Source organism: Macrotis lagotis, chromosome X (genome assembly GCF_037893015.1).
Source record: "Macrotis lagotis isolate mMagLag1 chromosome X, bilby.v1.9.chrom.fasta, whole genome shotgun sequence".
Taxonomy (NCBI): Eukaryota; Metazoa; Chordata; class Mammalia; order Peramelemorphia; family Peramelidae; genus Macrotis; species Macrotis lagotis.
The window spans coordinates 449,007,629-449,020,567 of NC_133666.1; the positions used below are offsets into that span (position 1 = coordinate 449,007,629).

General features: G+C 44.0%; 1 protein-coding gene across 2 annotated transcripts in view; it reads left to right on the forward strand.

Moving 5' to 3' along the window:
- The first annotated feature begins 657 nt into the window (after nt 1-657).
- KCTD1 (potassium channel tetramerization domain containing 1) overlaps nt 658-12,939 on the forward strand; it is a 126,641-nt gene continuing 114,359 nt past the window's right edge. The window contains exon 1 of one of the 2 annotated variants that reach the window (XM_074201709.1): nt 658-821. Coding sequence is in view for 1 of the 2 variants with exons in the window: in XM_074201708.1 (XP_074057809.1) it covers nt 1,206-3,071 (1,866 nt within the window). In the remaining variant the exon portion in view is untranslated. Of the gene's footprint in view, nt 822-1,071; nt 3,072-12,939 lie in introns of those variants that run through there. The other variant, XM_074201708.1, reaches the window with a different exon arrangement.

The following is a 12,939-nucleotide window of genomic DNA, read 5'->3' on the forward strand; positions in this document are numbered from 1 at the left end:
CGGCTCCAGGGCGGGCCGCTCCCCGCTCCGAGATGGCCCCCAGACTCGCTCGCGCCCGCCTTATCCGTCCTCTCCTAACTAGACTGGGCGCGCCTCGAGGGCAGGAGCCGTAGATTTGCGGCTTTAGAGAGGAATCTCTGGAGCTGCGGGGCCCGCGCCGTCGGAGGCGGAGGCGGCCGGGCCGGACCGCGGGGCGCTGCGCAGCGCGCGCCGGGCCGGGGGTCTCTGACACCTCCCCGCCCCCCGCCGCGCGGCCCCCTCCCCCGCACGCCCCTCCCCCTCGCTCTGGCGCCTGCCCCGGCCGGGCCGGCGCGGACTCGCCCGGAGCCGCGGGCAGCGCCGCGGGCCTCCGCTGACAACTTCCCAGAGTGGGGGGGGGGTCCGCGGCCCGGCTGGGCGTGTTCGCCTCCGGGGCCAGGGCCGCGGCCGCCCCCGGCGGGAGGTGGGGAGCCGCCGCCAGCCCCGGCCCGGCCCCAGCCCCGGCCCGGCCCCGGCCCCGTTCCGGCCCCGGCCCCAGCCCCGGCCCGGCCCCAGCCGGCTGCGCCCTGGCCGCGGGCGGGGAGGGGTGCGGGGCTCTGTGCGCGCCCTCCTCCGCCCTGCTCATTCGCTACCTGCCGCGCTGGGCTGCGGGCGGCCCGGGAAGCTCCGCGCCGCCCCGAGAGCCGCCGCCAGCCGCGCCGCCGCCGCCCCCACCCCGAGCTGCGGGGGGCGATGAGGGGCCGGGGGCCGGGGCGCCGCTCCTCGGGCATTACCTAGAGAAGCCAGGCCGCCCCCGTCGCGGGCCGCCCTCCCGGGCCCCGGCTGCCGCCCCCAGCCACAGGGTAAGTTGGGCGTGTTTCCCTCCCCGCCGCCCCCCCCCCTCATTTTTCCCCCCTTAAAACTTTTCCCTGGGCCGAGTGTGCGCGTGTGTGCGCGCGTGTGCGGGGGGCGGCGCGCGTGCGAGGCGCCGGCTGCTCTGGGCTCCGTCCGTCCGTCCGTCCGTCCGACGTGCCCCGCCGCCCCGGCCCCCCCCCCCCCGCCCGCCCTCCGTCCCGCCCGTGCCCGTCCCGCCGCGGCGCGGCCCGGGCCGGCGATTGGAGCGCGGCCCCTTTAAGAGCCCGGCTTCGCCTCCCGGTAGCTGAAGGTCATTAAACACAAAAGCTTTCAGCGCTGCGGTCCAATATAGCGCATGCGCCCTGCCCGAGGACTGGCAGAGAGACGGCAATATGGCGAGAATGCCTGGCAGCGGGGACTGTAACACCGGCCCCGGCAGCGCCGCCGCCGCCGCCGCCGCCGCCTCCGCCGCCGAGAACAATGGGGAGCGGGGCGAGGGCGAGCGCGGCGGCGGCGGCGGGGGCAGCGGCCGGCCCGGGCGGCCGCACTACTGCAGCGCGGGCGAGGAGGAGGACGAGGACGACGACGAGATCCAGGAGGTGCAGATAACGGGGGACGAGGAGGACGGCGGCGGGGGGCTGGAGGAGGAGGAGGAGGAGGAGGAGGAGGAGGAGGAGGAGGAGATGGGGCTGGACTGGGACGAGCCCCTGGAGCCCGAGGACTCGGCCGGGGAGGAGCTGGAGCCCGAGCCGGTCCATATGATCCGTATGGACCAGAGCCCGGAGCTGGACCCGGAGTCGGAGCCGCCGCTGCTGCCGCCGCCGCCGACGCCGCCGCCGCCGCCGCCGCCGGCCCGCGGCGCGCCGCCCGACGAGCCGGAGCTGGACCCGGAGCTGCTGCAGCGGCCCGAGCGGGCCCGGCTGAGCGAGAACACCCGGCTGGCCACCCGCTACGCCGTGCGCATCTTCCGGGAGTACCTGAGCGAGAAGTCGCAGAGCCCGGACTTCGAGACCATGGACAAGGGGGCGCTGTGCCGCGTGCTGCGCTCCTTCTACGCCGAGGCCCGCTCCAAGAGCGGCCAGCTCTACAGCAAGTCGTCCCTCATCAGCATCCGCAGCTCCCTGAACCGCTACCTCAACGAGCCCCCCTACTGCCGCACCCTGGACCTCACCAAGGACCCGGAGCTGCGCAGCGCCAACCTGACGCTGGCCGCCGTGATCCGCAAGCTGGAGGAGCAGGGCGCCGGGCCGGTGGTGCAGAAGCAAGCCATCACGCGCGCCGACCTGCGCAAGCTGTACACCTCCAGCGTCTTCAGCACCGACACCCCCTTCGGGCTGCTCAACAAGGTCTGGTTCGAGACCTGCATGTACTTCTGCACGCGCGGCCGGGAGAACCAGCGCGAGCTGGAGGAGGACTCCTTCGGGCTGGCCATGGACGAGGACGGCCGCAAGTTCGTCTACTTCAAGTCCCTGGGGCCCTACCACAAGTCCCGCTCCTCGTCCTGGAGCAAGAAGCGGGCGGAGAGCAGCGACGAGGAGAACCTGCCGCGCATGTACGAGACCGGCACCGAGTTCTGCCCCTACGCCAGCTTCGTCAAGTACCTGGCCAAGCGCAACCCGCTCTGCAAGGCGTTCTTCCAGCGGCCCCGGGACCACTGCAGCCAGGGCGACGTGACCTGGTACGAGAACAAAGCCATCGGCAAGAACCTGCTGGGCACCAGGATGCAGATGCTCTCCAAGGCGGCCAAGCTCTCCAAGACCTACACCAACCACTGCATCGGCGCCGTCTCCATCGCCACCCTCAACAGCATCGCCGGCATCGGCACCAAGCTGGGACCCCCCGCCCCGCAGGGCTGCTACGCCGGGGCTCTGAACGGGGGGGCTCGCCACCACCACCACCACCACCACCCCCCACACCCCCACCACCACCCCGCCCGCCCCCAGCCGCCCCCTCCGGGGAACGCTTACATCCTTCCCAAAGAGAGCCAGGCGGCGGCCGACGTGAAAGCGGAGGCTGCGCCCAAGCGGGCCCTCTACGAAGCCGTGTTCGGGCCGGCCGAGGGCTGCGGGCCCTCTTCCCCCAAAAGACTGTGCATCCGCCCCTCCGAACCGCTAGACGCGGCGGCGGCGGCGGCGGCCGCGGCGGTGGTGGTGGTCTCGGTGAAGCACGACCCCCTGCCTCTTCTTCCCGAAGTCAATGGGCACCGCGGCGCCGCTTCTCCCACAGCACTTTCACCTGCTATTGTTTCCCCCACCCAGGTAACCAAAACCAAACTCTGTGCATGAAATGTGTCTCTGGCGCCACTTCTTCGGGACTAACTTTCTGTGCTACCGCAGGGCTCTGCTTTTGGGCCATTTAAAAAAAAATAGAGAGTAAAGTGCGTTGGATCGTTTCACTGTGCTGTTAGAAGTTTGACTTCCTTAGAGTTTGAAGGCAAGATGACTTTTTTTTTTGCAAGATTACTTTGGTTTGAGAGCAGGCGAATCGGTGTGTCAAGAACAATAGGATTAGTTGAACTATGCAACCTTCTCGAAAGAGTTATGTAAAGCCATTCAAGTTAAAGAAGTTTTGTGCGTCTGTAGTTTATGAGCATGATGCATAAACAAACCGCTTTTTTCCCCCAAAAAATACTTCTAGTAACTCGGATAACCATAAAAATACTCCATTACCTATCCTTCATCACTTTTATATTCTTTTTAAAAAAGTTTTAGTTTTTTTTTGCAAGGCAATGAGGTTAAGTGGCTTGCCCAAGGCCACACGGCTAGGTAATTATTAAGTGTCTGAGGTTAAATTTGAACTCAGGTCCTCCTGACTCCAGGGCCGGTGCTTTCATCACTTTTGAAGTTAGTGGGGGGGGGGGTTATTCAATCTTTATAAATCATTTAAAACTCCAACCACAGTTCCCCCCAGGCTTTTATTTCTTGTTTTGGTAAGAGAGCATTCAGCTTCAGGAATAGTTACTTTGTTAGCTAGGGCTGTGGGGCCAAAATGTACTGTGCCAAATAATACTGAGACCTAAGTAGCATCAAATAGAATATGAAGTTTGGTTTGTAGTTAGGATACATTAAATCCAACGTGAAGTTTAAGTTATCGTTTAAGTAAAGAGTTGAGCTCTACAGTAACAAAGTAATTAACAAATAGGTGCGCCTACGATGTGTAGAGTTTTGTGCCAGGCACTTAGCAAGAATGTAAAGAGAATTTGGAGAAACAATACATAAACACCCACGTGTGTACAAGCTTACCTTGTGCATAGGTGATCACCAAACAAAACCGCGGAAGCTGTACTTAACTGGCAATTGAGAGACCTGGGGGCCGGCCCTGAACCTGTCATTAATTTGCTGTGTCAATTCAGACAAATCAGCTAACATACCCGGGCCTTCATTTATTCTTCTGGAAAAAGGATGGAGTTGGACTAAATGACCTCCAAGGCCTCTGCCAAAACTTGGGTTCTTCAACTCAATGATAAGTAACTAGTAACCAGAGTAGACAGTGAAGTGTTACAGGAATGCAAGGGAGAAAGAGATCATTGATGGGCAGAGAAGGAAGACTCCCTGTCTTTGGGGAGAAAATAAACCTTGAATACTTTAAAATTATATTGACTTTCTAGACTCTCCTGTTCATGAGATTGGAATAAGTGGCCTTTAAAATGTGTGTGCCTTTAAAATATTATATAATGGAATTTAAAATTTCTGCCCTCCTGCTTTTCCCTCCCTTCCCCACTATTAGGGGAACATGTCAGAATTTTTCCTCACCTATCCAGAAAAAAATAGGAATCTCAGCTGTAAGTCAGGCCATTAATGAACAGATGTAAGGTACCTCTGTGCTCTTTCCAAAGTGGAAATTCCAGTTCTGGACAAACTGACCCTTTTAAACAGTTTACCAGCTAATCAGCAAGCCTCAAGGCCAAATGAGAAAGGGGGCTGTGAATGATAATATAAACATGGAGGTTCTCTAAAATACACATGACCTGTGGGCTGTGTATATCTTTGTGTTTCTACTGTCGAAGGTTCATTGGTGATATTATTAGGAATGGGAAAATCTTTTCAAGTACTTTAGTTTGTCCTCTTTTTATAAAAAAAAAGATGTAATAAGTCTTTGGTCTCTTGGTAAAACAGCAATTTATTTAAATATAGCGATTTAGGTTGTTAACTCAACAGATAAAAGTATGAAGTTTAAGCATATTTATCAAAAGTTCTATTTACTTGGGACAGCAGCAGTCCAACAAGACAGCTTTTTGTGGTACTTTCTCAATCTTACTTGGGGACATGTCAGACTAGGAAGCAGCATTTTGTTTCACTAGGCATTCAATTTGTACTTTCTCCCTCTGAGTTTCCTTTCCACTTATTTAATCTGTGTTGATTCCTGGATCTATGAATTTGTGCACCAATTTACACTTTCACTTAAAGTGCTTAAAGTTTCAGTGTTAAGATTAAGGCTCTCTTCCTGAATGTGGATTTCCACAAACTCTTCTGGTGAATACAGAGAAAATCCAATGTTGTTTGTTGGTTTGTTTTTTTAAATTACAACGCCCATTTAAACACGAAACCAAAGTTTTCATTCTTGTTAGAATCACATTCTTCCACATCCTTTTTTTCTTTCTCTTTTTAAGCAAAATTAAAAACTTGAAAGGAAGCCTTTAAAACAGTTAACTCCTATGGAATTGTGTGTATCAAGCCTAAGCATGATAGATAGGGAGTGGATTTTTTAGTTTAAATGGAAAGCTGATATTAAACTTTTTTCCCTCCTGTATTTATTAAAACAGCTATAACGATTGAGGTCTTGGGCATTTCCTGGGGATTAATGGCCGGCTGGGGTTAATGGCCCGAGGCAATGCCTTAGGCCATCAACTCTTCCAGCTAGTCATTAATCCCCAGGAAATGCCCTGTACTTCGAACCTCAATCGTTATTACTTAATTATAAACAAAGGCTTTCTAGCCTTATTACTGACTAGACCTCATCAAGTGATGTGACACCAAATTCCACTGTTGACCAGAATTAAAGATTTCTTGATAATTTAAGAGGTCACAGATTGATACTTTTATTATTCTCCAACACTGCAAGTTACTTTTTTTGGTGAAGTTATTTTAAATAAATATCTAAATTATGCTGTGAAACACAAATGTCCATTTTGTCCCTCTTTGGGGATGTTGTACCTACAGAAAGCTTGATGAGTTGAAAAACTGAAAATATTCTGTTGAGGATTAATGGGAACATGCTATTTCAATTTCTACTCATTTTAAGTATGAATTTAAAGGACTTAGATCTTATCAATTTTTAAATAACTAGTTCAGTCAGAGATTTAACATTTTTATCTGTAATGAATTATTTTTGGTGTCTTTTGTTCCCCCCCCAAAAAAAAAGAGATGGTTTCACTGTTTATTTTGTCACAGTATTTGTGATCTAGGATCATCCAGGCATTACTCCAGCTTTATAGCCCAAGGAAGGAAATCCTGTACAGTGCATTTGAAAAGATTTAGCAACATACTCCCATCACAGCCTTTCTATCAGCTCCTATTTGCACTGAAATATAGTACTTTCCATTCCATTGACAAGAGTACTTCTGTATAGGCTGAAGATAGGAGTATGTAATTTTACAAGCTCATCTTTCACGACAGTGTGAGATGGGATAATAGTAAAAGTCTGTTTGAGCTGTCCCAATTAAATAACCATTCCAGTTTTATATGCTGTTTATCTAGTACTAAACAAAGGTCTACAGATAAGCCTATGAAAATGGACTTGGAAATATCCATATGTTCAATGCAGTAAATTCTTCAGTTTAACTTGCTTTAACTCCGATTGCTTTATTTCCAAATGCTGTTAGCATGAAACCTAACCAAAACTAAGAAATTGAGACATTGAAGTAGGGTCAATTGTTTGTATTTCACCATCATGACCGTGTGCCTAGGCAGGAGCTCCACAGATCTCTGACTGAAAGCAGGCCAGCGCCCTGATTTGGAGCACATGATTTTTCATTGCCTTCAGTCTTTGAAGAGAAGCCATATGCTGACAGAATTAGGGAACTAGTTCTGGCTTTGGGTTTTGTGGTAGGAAGTACAAGGATCATTTAATCTACTACAGAAACAAAATACGAAGTTGCTGATCAGTTTAAATAATTAATAAAATCCTGTGAAAACGGGTTTTTTTTTTTATTAAAAAGTTCTTTTTCTTCATAGATGTGTCATCAACACTGCAAGATATATAAAAAGAGTGATGTGTGTTTAACTTGGTAATATTTGACTGATATTTGAAGCCTTTAAAAGTTAATGAATTTGTTTAAAACAGATATACAAAATAATTTTACTAGTAGTTTGAGATATTTGTAGAAGTTTTATCTCCAATGAAATTTTTTCTTCTATGAAAGGTGGAACCAGGGAGAACATAATGAGGCTTAGATAGATTATATATCTTTTATACCGAGAATCTTTGTAATTAATCAGTTTGTCAGTAAGCATTACTAAGGAGGTGATTCTCTATCTCTTTTGGCTCAACTTTGGATTTTAGTCTAAGTTAGACTAGAAGAAAGAAATAGAGAGGTCATATGGTAGAGTGGAGAAAGTGCTCCTGGATATGCCTTTAGAGCACCCTGGTTCAAAACCTCTCTCTCTCTCTCTCTCTCTCTCTCTCTCTCTCATTGAGTTACTTTCCATTCCTCAAAGAGGATATTGGATTAAATATACTCTAAGGTACCTTCCAGCATTTAAGTCCTGTGTGACCTGAATACCTCAACATGATTGGTCCAGTCACTGTACTGCATTTTGTACTAATCATCCTCTAAAAGAAATGTATATTTTAATTTATTAGCAATTTTGTAATTAATGAATGATTGAATAGGAGAGGGTTTTTTTTGCATCTATCTAAAGCTATATAACTCCAAATGAGAACTCTCATAAAACTCCAAATGAGAAATCTTATGATCTCTGCTATCTTATGTACTATTTAGATAGTAAGCAAGAATTGCCATCCTATTTCATCTCTGTTAATGTTCTATATAACATAGTAACTTTAAATTATGGTATGGTTTAAAAAGTAGTAAAACAAATTTCCAGAAAAGAGAAGCCCATTCTTAACTGTAGTTCAGGAGACTAGGCTGAATTTTTATCTGTGGTCCCTTAGCATTAAAAAACTTTTTTTAGCTACAAAATGAAAAACTATTGAAGCATGTTTTAGTTTAAACTTTAAGATCTTAAGTATTCTATTTCAAAAGAAAAATCTATGTTGACTTTTATATTTGGATAATAGAACTAAAATGAAAAGTTGAAATATTCAAACTATTATTCACCCTATATTATTCAGTAGGACTTTTATTTCTCTATATTTTATATTCCCAGATTCATCACAGATCTGCATTATACTAGTTAACCAATAAGGAGAGTTCTTCAGAACTTGGAGAGTTTCAGGGGCAAACAATCTCCTTCCCTCCCCACCACCTCCCCCAAAAGTGCTACTAGTGATTTATTTTTTAATTATAAAAGTACTTCAGTACTTTATATGTGAACCTCAGAACTGAAACACAGAAATATTTTAATTTAGAGCATATTTTGTTTATTTTTACCTCTGAGATCATGTAAAATCATTGCCCACTTGTCTTCTTTGAAAGAAAGAACAGAAAGGATCTCTAATTAGTGACAATGATCTTTATGACATGAGTTTCCGGATATTATTCATGTTCTAGAAATGAGTAAATATGTAATCCTTTGAAATACTTCACTAGAGTCAGTCCTGTGGGCTGTAATCACATTGAATATGGGGTTATATTATCAAATGCCTGTAGCTATAAACTTGATAACAGAGCAAGCTACACCCACTATTATGTTAGGAGGCAGATCCTAATTAGACCCATTTTAGGTTCAGTTATTGTCAAAGGCCTTCTGTTCATCACTTTCTTTCCAGTAAGACTTTTTTTCTTCCTAACATATACTATTTTTTTTTTGGCAAGGCAAAGGTTGGGTGACTTGCCCAAGGTCACACAGCTAGGCATTCATTAAGCCTGTGAGGTTGGATTTGAACTCAGGTCCTCCTGACTCCAGGACCAGTGCTCTGTCCAGTGCACCACCTAAATGCCAACAGCACCTAGTATTAAAAGCAGATATATCCTTTTCTTTCCACCCAAATGCACCCATTTTTATTGGACAGCGAACCTTCATGTCAGTTAAGGGTTTTTTTTTTGTTTTTTTTTAATAAAAGATTTTATTTATTTTGAGTTTTACAATTTTTCAGCCAATCTTACTTCCCTCCCCCACCCCACCCCCCCACAGAAAGCAATTTGTCACTCTTTATATTGTTTCCATGTTGTACATTGATCCAAATTGAGTTTTGGGGTTTTTTTAGGTTTTTGCAAGGCAAATGGGGTTAAGTGGCTTGTCCAAGACCACACACAGTGGTGGAGGTCGGATTTGAACTCAGGTACTCCTGACTCCAAGGGCTGGTGTTCTATTCACAGTGCCACCTAGCCGCCCCATGTCAGTTAGTTTTTATTTATATCATGTAAATTTAAGGCAAGTCCTTAGCGAAAGAAATTTCATAAATAGAAGCTATATTGTAACATTTGGTGACAAGAGTATTTGAACTTCAGTTGAAAATTTTACTACAGATTATTTCAGATGCTGCCATGCTTTTAGGTGAAAAGGGGGGTCCTTTTTCCTGAAATTTCTCCATTTTCAACCCAAATATGAAGTTTCTTTTACAGGAGACCTTTTTCTTTAGGATTTAGCTGTATGATTTTCGAAATCAGGTTCTTCTTTCATCAGTGCTATTTTCCCCAAATCAATCCACAAGCAATTAAGCATCTATTTTAGTGACTTTTTTTGTTTTTGTTCTGAAATCCATTTGGAGTTTGGAGTCATTCTGGAAGAATGGGAGTGGGGTGGAGAAGTGGAAGTATTTTAGTTCTTGGTAGTAGATGAGTGTCTGAAAGCAAGAATTGCCTCAGCCAGTTCAAATATTCCCCTTCATGATTTATCAAGAGGAGATTCACAGAGACTACCATCTGCTATTTTAAAATGTAAATGATTATTGGGAAAGTCAGGATTCTTACATCAGTGTGAATTTTTTATATTTGTGAACTAATATGATTGTCTAGCAAAAGTAATTAAAACTTTTTTTTTAGTTGATTGTTTCTTTTTTACCTCTTTGTAACCTGTGCCTGGCTTATAGCAGCTATAAATATTTGTTGATTGATATTTAGTTTCAGTTGGGTCTTTGACGAAAGGTACAGTTTTTTAAATAAAAACAATGTTCGACTTAGGTTAAAGAACTTTAAATAGTAGAGATTACCAGTTATCTAGGAAACAGGAGAGAAGGAAGGTAAAGGGGCCACAAAGTTTCCATTATCCAATTCTTCTCTCTTCCCTTATCAGCCATTGTGATATAATGCAAATTTTCCTTATTTCTTGGACTCCTAGAATGCATCCTTTAATTATGTGATCTTCCTATGTATTTGACAAAGTTTATTTGCATTCAGTTTTGTTAATTAGGCTCAATAAAAGGAAACTTTAGGGAATGTGTTCATGAGTTTGTGGCTTAAGATGACTTAGTTCTATAATTTGAAATTGTAGATCACTTTAATGGCAGTTTGAAAAGTAATTTAGGACATGTTTGGGGAAAAAATAGTATGAAATTTTGTGATTATTTTTTGCTAAATGCTAAGGAATAAAATAATAAAATAACTCCTTATATTTTTATGAGATTTCATATACATTTTCTTGTCTAATCTTCACTGCTCTGTGAAGTAGGTGGAACAAATTGCTAATACTTTTTTTCATCCAATCACATTGTCCTTGAACTTGTATTAGAGGAATCAGTATGAAGAATACATGTCTTCTGACCTATCTAACCCTTTTTGCAAATGTACATTCATTATAGTCTGTACTTGTTAAATGACATTTTTAATAATTGATTGATATTTCTATTTAAATGATCTCTTAGGTTATTTAAATATTTTCTAAGGAGATGACTGATGGAGGAAGAGTTCAAACTTCAGAATTTACAACTTCATATTTTCTATCTACAATTAAGGGGTACATGTTATCTCTCACAAAGAATATAGGATTACATGATTTATTGCTTTTAAAGGTTCTAGAGCACTTTTGAATGGAAGTGAATATAAAATGATGCATCTAGGATATCATCATTTTTATTCATATTTGCTGAATATCTTTGCTCTAAGAGGCAAATGAAAAATGTAGAGCTCATATCATAGGTATTTCTTTGCTAAGACTAAAGGCATGATGTTTTTTGCCCCTTTTTGAATTCAATGCTCATCACATAGTAGGCATTTAATAAATACTTCTTTTTTTGACACTAATGTAGATATCTGTTAAGATGATTTTAAAAAACTATCTTAGAAAAGTGATAAAAAAAAATGTACACTACCAAAAGAATAAATGATGGGGTTTATTTTTAGTATTTTATTTTTCCCAGTTACATGTAAAAACAATTTTTAACAATCATTTTTAAAACTTTGTGTTCCAAATTCTATACCTTCTTTCCTCCCTTTGCCCCCAATTGAGAAGGCAAGCAATTCTATATAGACTATATTTGTGTAGTCAAGCAAAACATTTTTATGATAGTCATATTGTGAAAGAAAATATAGACCCCCCCTCCAAAATCCTCAAGAAATAAAAATTTAAAAATGTTTCAATCTATATTGAGACATCATCAGTTTTTTTCCTAAGGATGGATAGCATTTTTCATCATAAGATCCTTCAATCATTGTATTGCTGAGAACAGCTATAAGTCATTCACAACTGATCATCTTACAGTGTTGGCACAGTATATTTTACTTTGCATCAGCTCCAGGTTTTTCCTGAGAGCATCTTATTTACTGTTTCTTATAGCATTGTTCATATTTTGGTCTGTGTAATTGTTTAAGGAACTAGTTACTGTTCATGGTCATTTCTGGGTCTGGAGTGCATTCTACTTTAATTCACAGATATTTGTATATCACAGGTTTAGATTTTTTGGATTCTTTAGATGTTGTTAGATTTTTTTTATATATAGAAATGTGCTAATGTCTAATCCTCCAACTGACAACTTCTCTTCTTAAAAGTATCCTGACTAAACTTCATACACAAAGACTCTTCTGCTTCTATCTGATCTGCTTCCTCCTGTCTATTGTGGTATTGTGGGTAGGGCCTGTTTTAGATTCTCTTTAAATGAAGTCTGACACTTTTGTGGTGGATGTTAAATCTGATGCATATTGCTAATTCTTTTTCTAGTGATTTCTTCCACGTCCTCCTCTCTCTCTCTTGCTCCCTGTGTCCTTCTGTTCACTTGTACCTGTGCTAAATAGAATTCTTTGAGTCAAACCTCAAAATCTGCTTTCACTGCTTTTGGCTACTTGTAAAATTCAGGGTAGAATATTGATAATGAGTCCTAGAGAGAGTAATAGTCACTGACCAATGCAAATTCTAGAGATAAGTTTTTTCTAGAGAAAGTTTTGATTGCAAATTAGAACTATCACTTTCCTTTCTTGGTTTTGCTTGATTTTTTTTCTCTTTATATCACAGAGACTTAGAAATTATTTCCTGACATGATAACCTTTGCCAACTGCCAGCAGCAATAGCTGCTGTCTTTTGTAAAGTTAGCTTGTCTTTATTATTATAGTTTACTGTTATTAAATTGAATTTGCAAGTCAAATCAACTAGCATTTATTAAGTGGCTACTGTGTGTACTAGCACTATGCTAAACAGAGGGGATAAAAAGAAAGGCAGAAAACAACCATGTTCTCAAGGAGCATTAGAGAGAGAGATGACTAGGTATAAAAAAAAGAAAGAAAAAGGATAAATTGGGGGTGAGAAGGCACTAAGATTAAGGAAAATTCAAAAAGACTTCTTATAGAAGGTGACTTTGTGTCTGAGACTGAAAAGAAGCCAGAGAGCTAGGAAGTGAAGATAAGAAGGGACAACCAGTGAAAACACTCCAAGGAGACCACAGTGAAGAAGGGGAAGGGAGTCAGGTAACAAAGGATTATAAAGACTAGATTTTATAATTGATCCTCAGAGTAATAGGGAGGCACTGGAGTTTGCTGAGTAGGGATAGTGATAAGTGTCAGAACTGTTTTCGGAAGGTCACTTGACAGCCGAATAGTGGAGGATGAATTGGTGTGGGAGAAGACTTGAGACCAAC